Source organism: Salvia hispanica, chromosome 5, assembly GCF_029641045.1.
Source record: "Salvia hispanica isolate PSC_SH4W2 chromosome 5, Shi_PSC_v1, whole genome shotgun sequence".
Classification (NCBI taxonomy): domain Eukaryota; kingdom Viridiplantae; phylum Streptophyta; class Magnoliopsida; order Lamiales; family Lamiaceae; genus Salvia; species Salvia hispanica.
In genome coordinates, this window is record NC_142696.1 from 39156096 (window position 1) to 39178675 (window position 22580).

Here is a 22580-nt window from a genome sequence, read left to right on the forward strand (position 1 = left end):
AAACAAATCATAGAACTGACTTCAATTTCATATGAGTACTAATTACGTATACCACTAATATTTGAATTCGAAAACAAAATCATAATGAGTCACATATTAAATGGGAAATAAAATAAGCAAAGGCGGCTTAAAGTCGGTGGTTTAACGAAGAAAAAGTTATGAGCCACGTATTTGTTTGTGGTTAAGGCACGTATGGCGGTTGGGGCCGGGCCGGGTCTTCTCAATGCTATTGTCGGACCGTAATAATTCAACACGCGTCGCCACCTCACCGATTGCTCACTGCATAGGATAGTCCGATGCGACGTGGCAGAGGCTTAGTGGGATCCGCTACTTTATCTCAGATTTATATTCCATCTTCGTCTATTTTAAAAATAAAGTTAATTAAAAAAATAGTTAATTATAATTTCTACTTTTATATATTAATTTTACCATAAAATATGAATAAAAAATTTAATTTATAGCCTACTACTATTTGTGTAATATTTCAATTCAGAAGAATCGAGATTTCTGAAGTGGGATATAAAAAATAATAAATTGAGACTCCTAAAATGTAACAAAGGAAGTACACGTGCTAATTTTTTCCCTATAAGATATATTCAATGTTACATTAAAATTTAGAATAGGGCTGCAAATTTGTTTCATTGATACTTCAAAATTAATCTTATTTTTAACTTTTAAGTAAATTTAGGTTACATTAAAATAAAATAAAATTTTTTTTTAAAATTTTATCAATAAAAAGATAGTACTCCATAATATAAAGAATAATTGAAGATGCTCTATATCTACAGCTATTTGTGGTGGTGCACGATAACTGCAGTGATTCGGATGGTGAGTACTGAGTACTATACAAAGAAAATTAGTTTGAAATAATTAGTGTAAGTAGAAGCTAAATTTTTTAATTTTACTTCAAAATAAAATTTTAAGTAATTTAGGTTATTAATATAGGCTTTTGTACAGTGATACGAAGTATACAATATGAATAAATTTTAAAACTTCATAAGAAAGAAATTTTTTTTTTAAAAATGAATTCATTAGAAGCTCCACCTCAGATATAGTACTACTAGTATATAGTTCTGCCCATGTTTGTATAATTTTATACTTCCTCCGTTCGGTATTAGAAGTCCCGATTGACCATTTTCATCGGTTCGGCATTAGGAGTCCCGGTTAGACATTTCCATAAGTAAAATAAAAATATTATAAAATAAAATAATTAAAAAGCACAAGTAAAAACACATTCAAATAATAAAGCAAATAATAATGCAAATGAGTCCCATATTTCATTATCATACACTCCAATTATTACACACTCAAACATTTATTAAAATCCACACCCAATTCAACCGGGATTCTTGATATCGGACGGAAGGAGTTGTTCAATATGAATTAATAAAATATAGGAGTATTACTTATCGTAAAAAGAGAAAAAGATAGACTTCTCGTAGGATATCTAGAGAGAATGTTATTTTAAAAAATTATTAATAGTGTCATTATCTATACTTCTATTTAATGAATGATAGTAACAAAATTGGATCAAATAAAAATTCGTTTTTATTGAGCAGAGGGAACCGTTTACAATCTGGAAATTCCCCAAATGCAGCTGATTTAATCCGAATATAATAATGCATTAACAATAATTTTTTTATTTATGTGATAAAAATAATTTTCACGGTAACTGGTTCCTACCTGTCTTGAGTACCCATTGACTTTTTCAAATAAATAAATAAAAACAAATAGTCTTATTGCAATAGACTTAAACATAAGATATTTAAATTGAACATTAATCATTCTGTCATTAAATTAACACACTAATATATATGTAAAAAGTTGTACTACAATGTTTTGAGTCCGTGGAGTATTATTTTTCGTTTTTTATTCCGAAGATAGAAATATGAATATATGGATTTATATTCTGGTTTTTTATTCATTTAAAAGGTACATCTAGTTGTAAGTATAGTGTTTAATTTTTAAAATAATCTGAATATATAACCGTATAAAAATTGTAAGTATACATTTCATCCACGCATGGATTATTAATCATACGTTTATAAATAATGATAGCAAATAGCTTAAAATCAAATGACTTTGGTTAAATAAAATATCGATGGACAGATTACATTCTATCCATCCTCCTCGCCTAATTTAATTTACCGTTGCAAACTTCTACTTGCCATTGACTTTCTATGACACTTTTATTCTATTATCACCAAATATTTTCGAATTAAATAGTAATCTTGAAGCCTTTTCTCTTTGGTTGCATGACTAATGCAAACTACACTACAGTACTCGATATTCACTTTGAATTTTTGTATCTCCTTTTTTTTTTATAAAATCTAAATAGGTAAATATTTTTAAAAAATATAGTTAAATTACTGAATTACATATATTCACCATGTTATATTACTAGTTCATATTCTCTTGTTCATTGTTCCGATTATTTCGTGGTACTTTGGACGGTGGACTCTTCCTACATGATAATATAGAGTAATTAATTTATGTGTATTTAATACTCATAATTATATGTTATCCATGGACATATGCTTATTTTTTCGGCACCGTCCCTTTTCTGAAAAAATAAATACGACATTAATTTGACTTTAGCACCAAACTAAGCAGAAAAATGTGTTTTGCATGCACCGACTATTGCATAGAAATCATTTTTCCCTTTTGTTTAAAGCTTTTAAGATAATAGTAATAATTATAAAATAAAAGTCTTGTGGAAGACGCCGTAAATGTAATGATGGATACTCTATTATACTAACAAATAAAGTTTTGGTTTTAGAGTCGAAATATGGTTACTCAAACTCAGAAAGAGAAAAAAATATGGCAATAGACAGTTTGAGAAAGAGAAAAAATTACGGTAATAAGTTAATAACAAACATGATTTTATTGAAATGGTGCTTTTGGAAATAAGATATAGTGTTTGATAAAAGATCCAACTGAGATCACCTTATTTTAGGGGTGGTTGGATTGGAAGACTCCATGTCTGTCCCTAGCTCGATTTGCATAGTGTTGGCATCAGGGACGGATCCAGAAATTCTCTATAAGTGGGGCAAAATTCTATACAATGAGATTTTAAGATTTTGAGAAGGGGCATTTATAAAGGTATTTCAAAAAAAAATTAAAAATAGTGATCAAAATAGCACAAATAATTTTTTTTGAGGTGGGGCATTTGCCCCTTGTTGAGAGCATATAGATCCGTCCCTGGTTGGCATCGATCATGTTTGGTAAATACTGTTTGATTGAGTCGTATAAATGATAAAAAAAAAACAATAATTTTATGAAATTAAAAATATAAATTTGATTAACGTTTCAAGTAAATGAATACTAGTAATATTCATTTTCTCTAAACCGATTTTTGGTGAATGGGAGATAATGGGTTCAAGTTTATCGCTTTAATACGCGGAGTATAAAATTATGAGATTCATTATTGTCTTACTCATCTCACATTGATAGAGGAGCATTCATTAAACAATTACTCCTTAAAAGGCTTTATCAAGACGAATGGAGTATTATTATGTAATCAATTGACGGATTGTGAAGTCCTTAGAGACGCACACGCGTGCGGCGTGCGCCACCACCGCCTCGTCTCGTGCCCCGGGTGATGTGCGCCATGCACTGGGATCTTGCTCTTTGGGCTGTTTATTGGGTTTAGTTGTTGGGCTTTGTTTGGACCCAACATATCTTTTTGGATCACAAATTACCAAGGATGTGATTATGTGAACATATACCCAAATGCATCTCCGAAATGGCTAATGACATGAACATCTATCCATGTGGACCTCCTGGCTGTTACACCAACTATGGTGAGCCGAGGACGTGACATAAATGCTTGACAATTCAAACCTATAACTTTTGTAGCTTTACAATACACTGCGTCCTATTATATGAAATGTGATTTTATGAAATATTGGAGTACTTGTTAATGCATCACTATTTATTGTTTTGAGCTCGAGACTTGGAATTTGCATACTATTATGATTAAACTTGATATATGTAACTCTCAAATGGTATAAAGCAGTGTCATGAAAACAAACGAAACCGTTTCTAAGATTTTTTAAAATTTTAGTACATTGTAAAATTACCATCTATCTCTCATTCCCTTTTGACATTTTTATAGCATAATTCTACCCATTTTGTTTTTAATCCACAACTACAAGAGTATGTCAGATGATCCAATGCAATTTTTTTATTAAAAAAGATAAAATATACTACTACTACTACTATCAAATCTCAAGTTGTTGGTATACAAGTTAGCATTGATTAACTCAAGATTTTAGGGTACGCCAAAAAATTTGTGTGAGTGGCCGCTTATGGACTTAGAGATGTCAAGTGGGCCGGCCCAGCCCAGCCCGGTATGGGCCGACCCAGGCCCGGCCCGTTAGTGAAATGGAGCGGGCCTGGGCTGGGCTTTGTTGTTTAATCGGGCTCTAATTGGGCTGTTTTCTAAACCCAGGATCGGCCCAGGCCCAGGACCGCCTGAAGCCTGTCCCAGGTCCAGGCCCAGCCCAGACCCGGCCCGAGCCCAGCCCATGACAACTCACTTATGTAATTAGTAGGTAAATTTGTTCCATATGTCATTTCAATATTTCAAGTGTTTCACTTTTTAATAACTTTTAAAAGAATAATGCATACAATCAAACAATATAAATTTATTGTTACTTTTACACCACCGAGTTATTTGGCACAATTGATGAATTCAATTAACAACATCACGTGAACTAATATATTGATTTGCATAATGATTAGTTGACTATTCTTTTCCTTTCAAGATTAATTGATCTTATTTTTAGATTTAATCATAATTTGCATAATTATAGGGATTACTTGTTCACTAATATATCCTATAATTAATCGTGTAATTGTGTTATGACAAATTTGATTTGTATAATTGTAGAGATTAATTGTTACTTAATTTTTCTTTATGAAAAATATTTCCATAATTATAGTGATGGAATATTAAGCGTATGCCTTAGATATATACGTATATAAATTATATATTGTTTAAATACTAGTATATCTTAAGATCCAAGATTGATGCATTCAATTACAAAACCTAAATCAAAATTATAAACAAAATTTATCTCCATAACCATAGTGATTAGTTAACTAATTTTTCTCTATAATAATAGTGGATCATATTCTTAGAATAAAATTAATCGTTATTTCCATATCAATAGAGATTCATTGTCAATTAATTTCTCTTTACAAAATAGTAGATTCTAAAGTCAAAAGTAGTGATTCACGTGATTATAGATATTAGTAGTTAATTGATTTATTTCTATCAAAAATAATTCCATAATTATAATAATGAATTAGTTAAATTTTTATAAGTGTTAGATTAGTAGATTTTGATTCCAGATTTTGAGGGATTATATAAAACTATGTGGATATTTTTGCTTGTATATAAATCAATATACATATCAAGACATTAATATGGAGTATATTTTATGAGTGTATATATATGCGTGTAGTATGTTCTTATGTTGAACTAGCTGACCACCCGTGCGGAGTATATATAGTTTCTCTGTCCCCAAAAAATCTGCACTTTGGTGGTTCGGCATGAGATTTAATGCAAAATTGGTAAAATAAGAGAGGTAGAGAGAAAAAGTAATTAAAGTATTTTTTAGGGGGGAGTGAGTTCCACTTCATTAGAAAGAAAAGGATTTTCATTTTCAAAATTGGAAAGTGCATATTCTTGTGGGACGGACTAAAAAGAAAAGAGTGTATATTCTTTTGGGATGAAGAGAGTATATACTATTCCTTACGTACGCCATTAGAAGTTCTATTTTGATTTGACATAAATTCTAATAAATTCTATGACTTTGTGAATTAGAGATGTAAATGAGTTAGTAGATATACACCTCACTTTTTTTATATATTGATTTAGTTGAAAGGTCAGATGAACTTATCTATCAAATGGAAAAAAAAATTAAAACTTTAAAACGTGGACATGTCGAAATTGCATGGAACATTTTTTCAAGGACGGAAAAAGTAAATTAAATATTATTAAATTAAATTAAAAAATACTTAAAAAGTAATGCACAAGTCATATAATAAAACAATAGATATACAAATGAGAGGAACTATAAACACTTAAAAAAAAGACACAGATGTATTTATCAAATGTATTTATACCAACAAAATAATAGGTAATTTATAGAAAAATCAAATAATATTTAAACCTCTTACAGTATCTCTTGTTTCCACAAATGAACTAATAACCGGAAAAAATAGAAAATATCAGTAAATACAATATAAGAAGGAGGAAATATATCATTTTACTATTCATATTTACAACATGTATCGAAATAAAAACATAATTTACTGCTAAATTTTTCATATAACAAACTATTGAGAAGTCCAATTATAAAAATATTAAATTGGAAATTAAATAGCAATATTCAATATGAACTATTGGGAAGTCAGTTATAAAAATATTAAATTGGGAATTTAAAAGCAATATTCATTTTACTATTCATAATTACTGTATACTGAAATCAACAATCAAATAGTTTAGAAATAAAAATTTTATAGCAAAGTAGATTGCTACAGCAAACAACCATGATAAAATTATAAATACAAAACAGAAATAGATTAAAAAAAACAAATAACAACATATCAAAATATATAGTATTAAATTGAATTAGAAAGAAACTAAGAACCAATTTATTAGTCCATTGATATCAATAGCTGAAGCTTGAGATAACGAAGTAGTACTACGGAGTACTTAATCAAAGGTGATCTGTAAAGAAGTTCTACTGGTATCCGAATATAACTTGCAACAGATATATAAAATATAATTCTATGAGCTTGATACATTGAGAGTACAATAAATTATCACTACATTCAGCAGCTCGTGATAATTGGCAAACTTGCGACAGACATTTGAGAGTTGATACATTGAGAGCTGACGAAATATTCTATGAACACTCAATGTAGTGATAACATATAACTTGCGACAGACATTTGATTTCGCATTTGTGGACGCGGATAAGGAGAACTATATCAAATAAATTGGCAACATAACTTAACTTTGATACAAATATTTATTATAGATTTTGAAAAACTTCTTTAAAAACAACGTTAACAGTTGAATCACAACCTACATCTTCATCATTACAAACTAAAATCTTTAAACCATCACTGCTCGTAACTCTTGAAAGAGCAACATAAAGTTGTCCATGACTAAATACAGGCTTTTTCAAAAAGAGACCAACATGAGCAAGAGACTGACCTTGGCTTTTGTTGATAGTCATTGCATAGGACACGATCAATGGAAATTGTCGACGCTGGAACTTGAACGGAAGCCTTGTATCAGAAGGAACTAACGGCATCCTAGGTATCAATACCTTATGGCCCGAATTAAGACCACCCAAAACTTCTCCTTCCAAAACATGATCACCCAATCGTGTGAGAATTAAACGGGTACCATTGCACAATCCATTGGAATGATCTACATTTCTTAATAACATCACAGGAGTACCAATCTTCAACACTAATTCATGGTTGGGAGTACCAGAACACTTTATTGAATTCAAGAATTCAACACAATGAACATGAGACAAAGCATTGAAGTTGGAATCAGATTTAGATATGCAATCTGAACTAAAGTAAGTACGACCTTCAGACTGATTAAAAGAAATCATGTACTCATTGATAGAGTCAACAATCTCCAATGTAGGAGCCAAAATAGCTCGATCATGCAAATAAGATCGTAGTTTACCTTCATTCATGAAATCAGGATAAATGCTGGACACAATTGTCTTCAAAGGATCACCACCCAGTTTGAGTAAGATGTCATTCGGAACATCTATATTAGCATAACCATCATTTGGCCCTCCAACAACTCCATCTCCAATAGATGCAATCCAATCCGAAAATTCTTTCAACTTCGATGCCTCCTCGGCAGATTCAACACCAAAAAGTCTCATATTTTTGGTCAACCTCAAAACTTTGCAACTTTTCCAAAGATAAGAAGAATTGATAGTTGCATTAACAATATCTTGATGACTTCCCTTAGGAACAACCGGTAATATCTGTCTAAAATCACCACAAAAAACAACGGTTTTCCCACCAAATGGTAATTCCATACTTGAATGAATGTCACTTCGCATGATATCCCGCAAACTCTTATCCAAAGCCTCAATACAATACTTATGGATCATTGGAGCTTCATCCTATATGATAAGTTTACACCTTCTAATCAATGAGGCAAGTTCACTACTTTGATTAATATTACAAACTGAATCCTCATTTGGGTTTATAGGAATCTTAAACCGGGAGTGAGCTGTCCTACCACCAGGCAATAACAATGAAGCAATAACACTTGAAGCCACATTTAAAAAAATTTCTCCTTTAGAACGTATAGCTGCCGACAAAGATCTCCAAATAAAGGTTTTACCAGTACCTCCATATCCATAGACAAAAAACATTCCACCAATATCTGAATTGATAGAAGTCATAATGACATCATATACATGTCGCTGCTCATCAGTGAATTTTGATATAAAGTTGAGAAGATCTTTTGACAAAGATGCGTGATCATAACATAGTTCCTCATTAATCAATCCATCAACTGATAATTGATAATTTTCAGACGATGGATAAGGAATATCATCAAAATCACGCAAACTCCGACCAACTTTCACCAAAAGTCTATCAATCTCAACCAATGCCAAATTTTTTATTTCATCATCATTCAACACCAAATCTGAAAAAGTAGTAATATAAGCAAAAAATGATAAGTTCACTACAAATATAGTAAGAAATTAATGATGAGAAAGAGTTATAAAATACCTGGATTATTGACCAGACGTCGTCTTTCATATAAAACATCTTCAGATAAAAATTTCCAACAAACACTCCAAACGAAATTGAGACGGGAAATTGAATCTGAAGATAATAAAGTAACAAACAAATTTCTCAAAGAATGAGGAGATGCCCAAATACTTGCCTCAGTAATACCATCAACATATTCCTTATCATCATCCAGCAAACCTAAAGCAAAGCAAGCCTCTCGAAATGTATCATACTGAATTCCATTCACACACCGAATTTCTTCATAAGATGTAGCTCCACGAACTATATTTAACAAACATCTCAAGTAGTACATTTCACCAGAACCAGGAGCAATATAAAACATTCTCCCAATAGCAAATCTCTGCTTCCGAGGTTGCCAACAATTACCCTTCCAAACAAATCTTGTTGGAAACTCAGAATAAGTGAGATCCCTACCTTGAGGATATATTTTATTTGCTTCCATCCAACCTAAAAACTTGCTTTGATGAGCTGTTCTTCGATCCAAAATAATATCAAGAGGTTCAGATTCAGAAAAAATTACACTCTGTTCATTTTCAAAATGGAAACCCAGTCTCTCAACAGGTGGATCCTTATATTGCATATCAAATTCAAAAATTCTCCAAACAGCTTCAGAAGAAGAAACATACCTACAATCATAATACATCTTTACTTCATCAATATTATTCTCACTACTATCCATCCCTGATTCCATAAATGTAGCAGTAACACGATCAAGCCCCTTATTGATGTATTTAAACAAATACTTAATAGATCGAGACTGATTACACCACTCTACATTTATATGACCTCCATATTTCATCAATAGATAACGATTATGAGGTACAACATATCTATTGTCTAATGGAATGTCATTCTTTAAAACAACTCGACCATCATCTCTACGTCTATAAATAGGATAACCATCTCCATCAAAAGTTGTAGCATCAACAAATCTTTTTGGAAAATATTTACCACACCGGCCTTTCACCATGCATGGTGATGATGGTCGAGAAACACCACAAGGACCATGCACCATTAATTCAGCAACATTAGCATGATAGAAAGGATCAATTTCAACTGCAGGAATTTCAGCTGAAATAAACTTATCAATCTGCTCAACAACAATCTGTTTGTCTTCCTTACTAAGAAAAAACAAAATATGCGCATGAGGCAATCCACGCTTCTGAAACTCCACAGTGTAAATAACTGCAATGAAAAATGGTCTTTAGTAAGATCACAAAATAATTTAAATTCTATCAATATATGAAATAGAAAAAACTGACCTGCTTGAACATTGCCAAAAATCTTATTCTTACGGATATCTCTGATTAACTCATCTAACTTAACTTTGAATATTCGACAAACAATATCTGGACGATCAGTATATTTCAAGCCCCTACTATCGACAAACCTAACAATCTCAGGCCACTTTGGATTGCTAGTGAAAGTAATGAACAAAGTGGGATAACCAAACCATCCACAAAGAGCCATTGCATCTTGATAATTTTGAATCATATAGCGCGCACCTCCAACAAAACTGGAAGGCAAAATAACTCGCTTGCCTTGGGTAGATGGATCAGTCTCACCCCTCAAAATTGCATCATTTAAACCTTTGTACATTTCGGCGCACAATTGCTTTTGATGTGTTCGAACAAACCTCAGTCGTCCAGCTTCAATCATTGTGTATGCATCAGCTACAAATTGCTGGAACAATCTTCGAGCATGCAAAATAGTGGGAGGTTCATCTTCTCTTTGTTGCAAACGGAAAGAGAAATATTCCCTTGGGCTGATTTTCTTTCTACTATTCAAACCAGAATTGTTAGAAATTGCAAAATCAATATCTTCTCTATAACCATCTTCACCATAAGGGAATAGAATAGGATATTGTAAACCTAGAAAAGATGGATGCAATTCAGGGATACGTTGCAGTTCACCATTCTGGGATTCAACAATAATGTCTCTATCACCCAAAGCTTCGTCAAAACCACCAACTATTAATGCAGCAACTTCAGATACAGAAGGTAAATTATAAGTTCTGTCATCTCTACATCGTTTACCAATCAATCTTAAACTTACATTCCTTGAATTTCCTTCATCGATTTCTAGCTTTGCCATTCAAAAAGATTTAACCAAAGCATTATTTTCATCCAGCATCATCTGAATATCAACCACAATTTGCTCATGAAGCCCATTGAGATCGTCCCATCACATTAAAATGGTACAGTTAAGTTAGCTTCAAAAGAAAAAATTATTTAAATTGAATAAAATAAAATTATACTCCGTACCTTACAGATGCGAGTCTATGGGCAACTTCATTTTCAGTATCATAAATATACATTTGAGCAAACTTTGGTGCTTCATCATCCAATGGCAATAGACTACCGATTAGATGATAATTCTGCCCACTCAATCGAAAAGTGGGAGGAGATCTCCCATGATTAAGACTATTATCGATCTTGCCTCCCATGGATGTAAATCCAAACATGGAATTATAAGACCGAATATTTTTCAAAAAGTGCACACTCTTGGCATGTCTAGAAGACATTAAATCTTCTAAAATGATTGGAATAGCAGGCATTTTAGGAATCGAGATCTTTCCATTTGTACAACAAATGGAATACTTTGGTTGTTTTGATTTTCTCGGTTTCTCAAGTCGTTCTTCATACCACAAAAGTGCACCACAATGTAAACATTTAAACGTAGCATCACCCATGTCCAAATATTCTACAAAAAATTGACAGAAACAAATTAATATTATTGTTATAATATGAAAATGTAATGTAAATAACCAGTCTTCATTTAAGTATAAATTACAAAATTATTTTATGAATAAATTAAGAAAACAACAAAATATAGATGCCAAAATAAAATATTTTTTGAGAGTAGAATACTAACCTTCATTTCTGTCCAATTTTGAAATATCTTGAACTAACACATTCGTGCTAGTTGAATTGGATAAATCCTGACTACAATTATGAGCTTTACGTGAACAACCTATGGTTTAAGTTCGATGAACAATAAGGCAATCAATAATAACATTTACTGTATTACAAATATAACAACAAAAGATTTAAATTTAGTATTGAAGTTCTTGCCTATAAAGGACGATGAGCATGATGTGACAATAGGATCCGCGGACAAACGAACTTCCCCAGCATTAGTAATATCATTAAACACGGATCTCAATTTCTTTGAGCATGATTCATCTATATAATCAAAACACAATTATTGCAATTAATAAATAATGAATTGGTGGATATACTTTTTGAAATTTTAAGAAATAGAGGATATGCTAAACATAATCATATGCCGATTCTGACTAATTTGTAATACTATCTTAACATGCTAATTCCTCCCTCCCTCTCTGAGCAGTTATCACTAATCAATATTTTATTCGTAGTTATGATATTATGATTCTCAAGTCAAGTAATATTATAATTATTTTCACTATCAATATGCACATAGAGTATGCTACTTAATATATAGCAAATTATATTTTACATAAAGTGTTTTCAGATCTTGATCTAGAAAATAATAGGTCTAAGATTTACAGCAAAACACTCAGTTTATTTTTCTTGTACCCAAACCATTATCAATTTGCACTACAGTTTAAATTATTTGAACAAAAATGATAGAATTACCCTCATTTCTACCATAGCATCAGTAGGAACTTAGTCAACTATTTATATCTAGATTACATCATTATAGATCTTTATCTTTAGAATAATACTCGTTTTTTTTTAACTTTTACCTAAATTATTATCAGAATGCTAAGCATATCTTACCCTAAAAAAAAGAAGAATACTATGCATATTGATTTCTACACACTTTCTATATAGGATTAAATATGTGAAGGCATCCGGAACTGAAAAGACGTTCAATAAATAATTTTGAATTTTTTGCACAATCCAATTTACCCAAATCATTATCAGAATACTATGCATATTGATTTCTACACACTTTCTATATAGGATCAAATATGTAAACGCAGCTGGGACTGAAAAGACGTTCAATAAATAATTTTCAACGCAAATGTAAAGGTATGTCTTAACTGTTAGAAAAATTGTTATGCAGTCATTATCGAATATAAAAATAAATTAAAATGCGAACCCATAAATACCTGAGGTTATTTGTGACTTTTCTTGACTTAATGAAATGAGTCTAGCAGATTTTTTTAGCCTCTTCATATCCTTGTCTATTGTCAAAAGTCCAGAACCTAAAATTAGGATGTAGCTTTAGATCGTTTTACTTTTCTTCTTGGTTCATCGTTCTTGGATTATAGAATAAAAAATACCTACATTGTATAATAAACCAAATTTTTATTAAAAAAATAATTAATATGCAATAGAAGTAAATAAATGAATATGGAACCAGATTACCAAAGAGAATTTACACTTCTGCTTTGAGTGGCCCAACTTCTATGAGAAAGCCCCTTATTTTTTTAAGCTACTACATATTTTTTCTTGATTCTGTGTTCTTCTTCAAAGTTTCTCCCCTAAAATTCTGCCAAACATATCTCTGCAAAAATTAAAAAATCTGAGTCTCTCTCTTCCACAATTTCTAATTGCCCGATTCTTTTAACAATTAATTTCTTTGTAATTTCTAGCTGAGGAAAGTTTTTGGGAAGTAGAATTCAAAATCAAAGCTCATAAACTAAAAACTTGAAGAGAAAAAAATGGGTATAGAGTCTGGTGGAGGGCAACTAAATTCCAAATTTGGGTAAATTGGATTGTGCAAGAAATTCAGAGCAGTTTTTGTGTTTTGTAGAAAGAATGAGGAATTGTCGTCTGAGCAGAAAATAATGCCGAAGAAAGATTATGAAGATGAGTTCCTGAATTAAAAAAGAAATCAAAAGAAATTGGAGCGTATTCTCAGTCGATTCTTAGTTTCTCAGCAAATATTGCAAATAATCAAATTTAGGGAGATTACAGAAAGTGGGCGGCAATCACAAAAAGCGAAGAACAAAATTAAGTATATTTTTGCGATGCGAAAGAATGGAATAGGAAGTAGACGCTGCCAAATCAAAAGTTCAATATTTTTGGACAACTTAATTGTTTTGAGAAGACGAATTGCAGAATTTTTGGATGTCCTGGTCGCACATGGAATGAGCTCTCGCAACAATCGATCAAACTTCTTGCTCAGTAGAGATGAGCAAGCTCCCAAAACTTCACATGATTTTCCCCCAAAAGAACACTAACTTTATATAGATAATAATAATAATAATAATAATAATAATAATAATAATAATAATAATAATATAGATATATAGATTATATAGATTTATATAGATTATATAGATGAGACAAACTCACCATTCTTGATCTAGGGAAGGACCTAGGTGCGGGAGTTTGGCCGGTGTTGGTCCAGAACTTCCACCATGGTTGTCCGTGTCTTCGTGCTGCACCTTTTACAATACTTTTACAGAAAGATGAAAGGATGGGGGAGGGGGAGAAAAGGGAGAGAAATAGAAAGTAATAATGACAATTGAATTTACAGCTCTTTGGGATCCTCAACCATTCATTTACTTGTACTTCAACCGGTTTTTGGACATTTTATATACTCCTACAACTATAAATACTTGTTTGGAGATGGTAGAAGTATTTGAGATTTGTAGATAGTATAATGAATTAATGATATAATAAGTTTGAATTTTTTTTATACGTCGTATATGCTAATTTTCTTGCATTTATTTATACTATAATATGATTTTTACGTAACAAATTATTTTACACATTCTCCATAATGTTACAATTTTATGTGTATCCATGTTAATATATGGAGTAAAATGTTACACAAAATTAATCTAGTTAATTTATTAAAACATAAAATATAAAATCATGATTTTAAAGTAGAGTCGTAGAGAGAGGAAAACTATAAGATGGTAAAGAGAGATTATATTAATAGATCATTTGTATATGTAGGTTGTCTATTTATGTTCTCCCACTTTTAAAAATATATAAAGAAAATTCAGAACCTGCAAATTGATTTGATTTCTTTGAATAATTGATAACTACTATTAATTATTAATTGGTCAAAAGACATAAAAGCAATTTTTTTGGAAGTAATTCTTGTAATCATTGGTTAACAGATTAGTTGGATGTGAAGTATTAAAATTTTGGGAAATAAAGAACATGTCATTCTCATCATCATGCATGGTGAATAAATTTTTTATAAAATGAGAAATAATAAAATTGAAGAAATATTACATATAGAGAGCTATAGATATTTTTTTGTGAATAGAACTATAGCAAATATGATCTCAAATTGTAGAGGATAAAAAAATATGAATTTCGGTATAATTTATTTATTTATTTCATTTAATATATAAAGATATTTAAATAATAAATAAAATATTTATTGGCCTATGAAATTGTAATAGATGGCATAATCTCACCGCTCAGTAAAATAAATGGAGAGAGAGAACACTTAATCTTATTTATATCCGACGGTTAAAAAAGTGTGATCTGAAGTATTAAAATTTTGAAAAATAAAGAACATGTCATTCTCATAATCCATGGTGAATATGAGCGAAATGAAAAAAAGAACATGCATTCTCATCACCCAACCTTCTCAATTCTGGAAATGAAATGTATATCTTATATTAATCTATTATATTTGATACACGTTAATGTATATGTAATTCAGTACCTTCAAAACTAATTAATACTATATGGTTAGACGACTACATGGAGTATAAACAGAGACAAATAGATAAAAAAAAAGAAAAAAAAAGTTTAAAAAATAGATACAAACATTCTAGAAACTAATTAAGTTTTAAAAAATTTATTAATTGAGTACATTGTTAGACGGCTATATAAGTAGAATCAAAATGTTTTCAATTAAATTTCAGTGAATTACTAATTCCAGCTCTTAATACTTCTTATATTTCTAAATTTTTTTAATACATAGTATAATATATTAATTCAAACTAACGTATTATGGTATAGATTTTAAGAATTCCATAATTTTTATTTTAATTATTTACTTATCAAAAGATTATTTTTAAAATTTTTAAAATTTTGAATATTTAATAAACCTATATAGTTAACACTCAACAAAGAAAAAAAAATATCTATTATTTTCACTTGGGTTTATCATTAGTCACATCAAATATCCGAACATTAATCATAATATTCATGTTGTTAAATAAATATAGATATAATTATGTAAATAGAGTAGTAGGAAAGGAAAAATAATTAAAATTTGTTGCTATATGCTATTATCAACAAAACTTGCGATATATAAGAATATTTGATCTGATATGATTTGATTTTTCTAATTTGATTTTGTCATTGTCTTGTGCGAGATAATTAGTCCTAATTGGATCAAATTAAGTATTGATTTTGTTATTGGTTGAGTTCAGTCCAAAGTATTATTTGATAAATTTTTTATTTTATTGATTAGTAAATCTTGAAATTGTAAATACATTTTTGTTTATATAACTTTTTATTGATTAGTAAATAAACATCCTGTAATGAGTCTTGTCCCTCGATGTTTATACGTCTGGATTCAAGTTTCTGTATTTGGAAGCTCGTCTATTGATGTTTATGCATCTTACTTTGTGGTTACTGGTCTATTACTTCAGTATTGATAATGATATTTGACTGTGTTTCAAAACTGTGATTGAATTAGTTGAGTCACATCATTTTACTAAGTGTTTAATGTTATTGTCTTTTTTATTTTTCACAAAGCATAGAAGGTATTGTACTTACATTCCATTTTGCCTCTTCAGATTGATGTGTGTATTTATTATATCTCTCTTTTGCACCTAACCTGATTGTTGTGATTGATTTAACATAAATTTTAGTTTTTAATTATCAGGATTAATGTAATATACTGCTGGGTAATTTGATGAAGCCTTTTGACAGGTCCTAAAAGTGCAGTGCAGGTTTGTACTGTGATATGTGTCACTCGATCTAACAGGTGCAGAGGATTCGACTAGACTTCGAAGGCTAGAAGATCGTGGAACTATCAGAAAGGGGTCGTTGGGTGCACTCTGTCCCTTCAAAAACCTCAACCCACTATACTACAACTTAGCACAGGGAAGTAAAGGATCGATCCCACGGGGAAGTAGGTGTTACGAAACTGCATTTGAGGATGTTTTGGGAAAAGGGGTTTGCTGCCACGCAAATTTTTGTGGGTCGAGAACTTAAAACTACTGGGTCTGAGAGATAAGCGACACTTTACTCTACCTATTGGGTCTAATAGATCAGAAGAATCTTTACTCTACCTACTGGGTCTAAGAAACGAAAGCGTACGGAACATACATGACTCAGAGAAAATGAGATATTTTAAAGTTCTAAGACAGATGGGGTAAACTTAACTAGACAGACTTTCCTAATTTGGACAGACAAGCATAAAGCGAAAAGCAAGACAAGTTTCCTTAAACTACCAGGGTCTGGAAAAACATGCAGAAAGGTAAAAGAGACAAAGTAGATCGTACTGACAGGTCCAGCAGATATGCAGAAAAAGTAAAGTACATGCAGAAAAGTACTGACATAAAGCAGATCTGGTTCTAACTACCAACAACTTCATCTTCTTCGGGAATCAAACGGGAATAGCAGAGAAAACAGAGTATTAAACACCATGAAAACAAAGCAAACTCTAGATCTAGACTTAAAATGAGAAATCAAAGCCTAAAGTAACAGATCTACACTACTGGACCTAAAGGATGCAGAAACAGAAAGTAAATAGCCATGATCATGCACAACGTAAACATCAAGCGCCAAATATGCGAAACTTCAACTCCAAAACACCACGATTCAACAAATCCAAACATCTCCATATGCAAATCCCCAACCTCCAACAACAAACCAACAGATCTCAGCTCCAAACATCCAACAATAAACGAAGAACATAAGTAAAGGCTAGAAATAAGATTAACTCAACGAGATCCAACAAAAACAAAGAACGAAAGCTAAAAACAAGAGATTAACATAAACTCAGAGATATCCAGCAGACATAAACTTCCATAATAACTATAAATAAGTCTGAATCCAGCAGATCAAAGCAAGAAACTAGAGTTGCGAAACTTAAAAACCAACAAGGTACTAAACGAAAGCAAATAAAATTGTTTCTTCGCCTCCACAAGGCGGTGTTACACAACAAAATGACAATGACGACGATGAGAACCACGGTGGCCAGAATCCTCCATGTCCAAGTGCGCAGCAGTCGAAATGAGAAAATTGAAGTGTGGAACTAGAACTAGAGCTAGGAGAGCGTAGAAGTGGCTGTTCACGGATGTCTTGTTCTTCAAGGTCGAGCTCTTTATATATGTGAGGCTCTGATCCCTAGGGTATCCCTCTGGTGATTTTACGCCCTTGCCCTTTAGTAAGACTCTTTTAAAATAATCTGCTCTCGCTCCATTCTGCTCCTGTCGCCGACTTTTGATTCTCCCAGGTCCGAACGGCGACTTCTGATTTTGCTTCAATTTCATCTCTTTTGCATCTGCCAGATCCGGTAACAGCAACTCCTGGGTCCGGCAGATTTACTTCGCACCTGAACTCAATAACGCACATTAGCGCCCCAAATGCACAGAATTTTAACCCTAAACCGATGCATGAAACGAGCCTTATCACCTTTCCACCCAAAAAAAAATATTTTTCTTACTTCCGATGCTTTCTCTGTGATGCAGAAACTACACCATTGGAATAGAGAAGAAGTTGAAGTTCATGTCATAGATCAAGTTTCATTCAAGAAATGGTAATCTTCATAGATTAAAAAATCATGAAATAGATATTACATTTTTGTATATATCATACTCTCTTCTTATTTTTATGCTTTTCCTCTAATGGATCTTGTTATGTCCCACATTTCCTCTTGTGATCTTTTTCTTCTTAATATTCTGAATTTGATCCTGTCTTGTTTCTCAGTCAGTTCTTGTTATTATCTGCGAAAGTCCAAGTAGATGTTGGCAGAGATTAGATTTTTGAAGATGAGTATTAATAGAAGGTAGGGTTCTGGTACAGCTCCGATAAAAAATATACCTGTATTGTTGCTATCGTCTTTTCATTTTGAATTTTCTTCTGTGTTTCTTTTTGCAGTGTGGAGAAGAAGCAGCAAGATAATTGTATCTGTTCTGTTTTGAGGGTTTAGTTCATATTTCTTTAATAAATGTAATATTAAACAAAAACGGCGATGAATAGAAATAATAAATTAAAACACAATAAAAGGTAAGCTTATCTAAATAAAAATATTGGATAATGTGTTCACATACCTTAATTATCTGCAAAATATAAATAAATGGTTAACATCAACAGAGAATTATTCGAGATAAATGAAAATAAGAGAGATCTAAAACTAACATTAAACAGTGTAGAGAGAGAAATAAGAACCTAGATAAATGAAAATAAGAGAGATATAAAAGTAACATTAAGAGTGTAGAGAGAGAAATAAGAACCTGCTGTTTATAATTTGTGAGGAAATGTAACTGGTATTTATAGAGAAGATTCTGTATAATTCAAATTCATCATTTTATTTTCCCCCTATTTTTTGGCTCCAAGAAAAATGCTCTATTCGGAGGGAGGGAAAACCCTCTCTTCTTTTAGGGGGGGGGGAGGGGAATACTCTCTTTGCAATTGTTGTATCTACGTTCAGTTGATGTGTATATGCAAATGATGTGATATAATCTGCTTTACAGCCAAGTAAAATGCTTTTAACCATCGGTTTCAATGCATAAAAAGTGTGGTGTCATTTAATCTATTGGTAAATAAATGGAAGTGTGAGTTGGCAGCTGTGCAAATATCAATTCGATTTCTTTGAAAATCGAAAACTACTACTAATTATTAATTGGTCAAAATACATAAAAAGCGGTTTTTTTTGAAGTAATATTTGTAATCACTGGTTAATTGTTTTAGTTGGATGTGAAGTATTAAAATTTTGGGAAATAAAGAACATGTCATTCTCAAATTGAAGTAATATTATATGTTGAGAGAAATAGATATTTTTTTTGAATAAAACTATAGCAAATGTAATCTCAAATCGTAGAGGATGAAAAAATATGAATTTTAGTATAATTTTTTTTATTTATTTTATTTAATATATAAAGATATTTGAATAATAAATAAAATATTTATTGACCTATGAAATTGTAACAAATGGCATAATCTCATTGCTCAATAAAACAAATTGAGAGAGAGAACTCTTAATCTTATTTGTTCCGATGGTTAAAAAAAGTGTGATTTGACTAATTGACATCTTTTTTAGAAGTGATTCTTTTAACCATTGGTTAATATATTTGTTGGATGTTGAGTATTATAAATTAGGGAAATCCTATCTGATTTCCCCCAAAATTTCCCCCCAAAAAAACTGTGGCTTTATATATTTATATAGATACTAAATTTGTGGGAAATGTATTTATGTGCCTATATATACTACTACTACTATTTCAATATATTTTGAGTAATTTGACAATAAATCACATCTTTTTAACTCTACCCAATAATACAATTAACATATGTAAGTTGGCCTAGGGCCGGCCTGGCCCAGGACCGGCCCACTTATTAACTGGGCTTGGGCTTGGCCGGGCTCATCTATGCAACCCAAAACCCAGGCCCGGCCCAAACCGTTCTAGACATGGGCCTGGGCCGAGCTGTGCCTAAATGTCATCGGGCCTAACCGGGTCCGGGCCGGGCTGTCCGGCCCGGCCCACTTGACACCTCTACTTATGGTGCTAGCCATAGTAACACGTAAAAATGGTACACATGTTAGCTTGATAAAATCTAAGATTTTATAGTAAGCCAAATAATTTGAGCCAGTCCATAACTCTGATCACTTTTCTTACGCCGCCCCTCCTGGCCATAAATATTAATTTACACTATTCACTATTTTAATTATAAAATAAAAAATGATGAATAATTATGATACGAAAAATTCGTCATTCATTACAAAAATAAAAAAAATTTACAAATCCTATAAATTAAAAATCTTAAAAAATAAAAAAATTACAAATCTTAAAATTTTAAAATACAAAAAAAGAAAAAAAATATACTTCTTAATAGTGACGGGAAGGGTGTCGATCATGTCATTGAGCATCTCAAGTTCGATCTCCGACATTACTGACTTATCCTCCACTAGCAACTCCTTCATATGGCTGATTTGTAGTGTTAGACTCATGGAGCTCATAGAGTCAGACATCTTATCCAACGAGGGGTTTGGTGGCGGCACGACATACTACATTGACTCGTAGTGCTCTTCCCCTTCGCTTTCCTCTTCACCGCTTCACTTCCCATCGGACGGCTATGAGTGCCATCACTGCCATGATATGACATGTCGGGCTCCTCGTCGGGCATGTTGAGGTCGATGGTACAAACTCCATCGCTTATAGAGTATTCTACGTTAGCGGAGACTTTGGTTCTCTACGATGCACTACTTCCCTCCTCAGCCCCTCCGTTGAATTTGAGGCTCTTCAATAGAAGCTTCCAGACCTCATAGTACTTAAAAACCTTCTTCCATCCGCAAAGAAGGCGTCGTTCACCTTGCTTATGAGGTCGATCTCTCTATGCCCGCTCGGCCACATCCTCACCGCGTTAATGTATCATGTACTTACCGTTCCACTTCATCAGGTCCTTCAGAACTCGGCCCTAGTGCTTCCGGAGCATCTTGTATTAACGCTCGATCGTGCTTTTTTGCCATTGAGCGTTGTATTTTCAGTGACCCGATCCCACAACACTCGATACTTTTGGGAGTTGCCGATGATGGGGTCTTCGGAGACATCAATGTGGACCATTGCCAAGAATGACATCTCCTCGGGGCTATACTTCCGAGATCCAATGCCATTAGTCGCCGCCTTCTTGCCCTTGCCCTTACCCTTCTAGGGCCGATTGTCACCATCTCACCGATGTCATAATCATCCGGCGACAAATCGTTCTGCTCGCTGTTGTTGGAAACCGTAGCCGGACTAGGAGCAACTGGGTTGGCCAGCATTTGCCAATTTTGGCTGCTCACGAACTCGTCCATCACTCCATCTCCTCTCGTCGGTCGTAGTTGAATAAATCCATTGAAGATGAATTAATTTAGAATATGAAGTTGTATAAACCAATAGAAAGCCAAAGAAGTATTTATAACAAATTATGGAATAAAAAAAATAGAAAAAAATAGGGTGTGATGCGTCCCGGGCACCCACAACCCGTGCGACCATGCACGCCACGCCGCATGGGCGCCCATCGCCCCTCCAAACCCTCGGCCTCCCTCCCACCCGGATCTGGCCACCCACAACCCGCAGCCTGTGTTGTGCCCTGTCCCATCCATGTCGCGGTACCACAACCACTTGATGGATTGTAGATGATCTAAGGTGATACTTTTAAATGTTGTGATAAAACTTTAACCTATTGAGTCATTTTTATTATTGTAATAGGAATTGTTTTACCTTTTGTTGTATTTGGTACTACAACTTTTCATGTACTTTGTTGAACGTATTAAATGAATTAAACGAATTAACGATGGTGCTCTTTTAATATGTAAAAAGAGGTAAACATCCTATCATATGTGGTAGCATGTTACATCTCTTATAGTAGTATTATTGTAAGTACTATAGTAGTAATGAGAGATGTTATACCAATCCTATCATATGTGATAGCATGTTACATCTCTTATAGTAGTATTATTGTAAGTACTATAGTAGTAATGAGAGATGTTATCCTTATTGGTATGATAAAATGTAAATTTACACTTTTATATTATTCATTTTTTAATAAGATGAAATGAAAGAAAAAATAAATAAAAATATAATAAAAAGAATATCATTTTCATTCCTTCTTGGTATGATAAAATGTAAATTTACA

General features: G+C 32.2%; 2 protein-coding genes across 2 annotated transcripts; both read right to left on the reverse strand.

Annotated features, from left to right (window-relative positions):
* Positions 1 to 7049: 7049 nt before the first annotated feature.
* Positions 7050 to 7646, reverse strand: LOC148926814 (uncharacterized). Its single transcript, XM_089058533.1, has one exon. The coding sequence runs from the start codon at positions 7644 to 7646 to the stop codon at positions 7050 to 7052; it is 597 nt and encodes a 198-aa protein (XP_088914659.1).
* Positions 7647 to 7662: 16 nt separating this feature from the next.
* Positions 7663 to 21756, reverse strand: LOC125199963 (uncharacterized). The gene is made up of 7 exons (XM_089059258.1): positions 21347 to 21756; positions 20789 to 20890; positions 10083 to 10843; positions 8950 to 10005; positions 8244 to 8710; positions 7724 to 8177; positions 7663 to 7670 (listed from the first exon to the last, which is right to left on the reverse strand). The coding sequence occupies exons 1-7, from the start codon at positions 21754 to 21756 to the stop codon at positions 7663 to 7665; spliced, it is 3258 nt and encodes a 1085-aa protein (XP_088915384.1).
* Positions 21757 to 22580: the final 824 nt, after the last annotated feature.

What these genes read in the sequence shown, in the direction of transcription:
- LOC148926814 (XM_089058533.1), bottom strand. Translation starts at nt 7,646, where the DNA reads ATGATTTCTTTTAATCAGTCTGAAGGTCGTACTTACTTTAGTTCAGAT.
- LOC125199963 (XM_089059258.1), bottom strand. Translation starts at nt 21,756, where the DNA reads ATGGACGAGTTCGTGAGCAGCCAAAATTGGCAAATGCTGGCCAACCCA. An exon ending in TTTTGGCAATGTTCAAGCAG is followed by an intron (nt 10,006 to 10,082) that starts GTCAGTTTTTTC and finishes TTTTCATTGCAG; the next exon opens with TTATTTACACTGTGGAGTTT. An exon ending in TAAACCCAAATGAGGATTCA is followed by an intron (nt 8,178 to 8,243) that starts GTTTGTAATATT and finishes CTTATCATATAG; the next exon opens with GATGAAGCTCCAATGATCCA.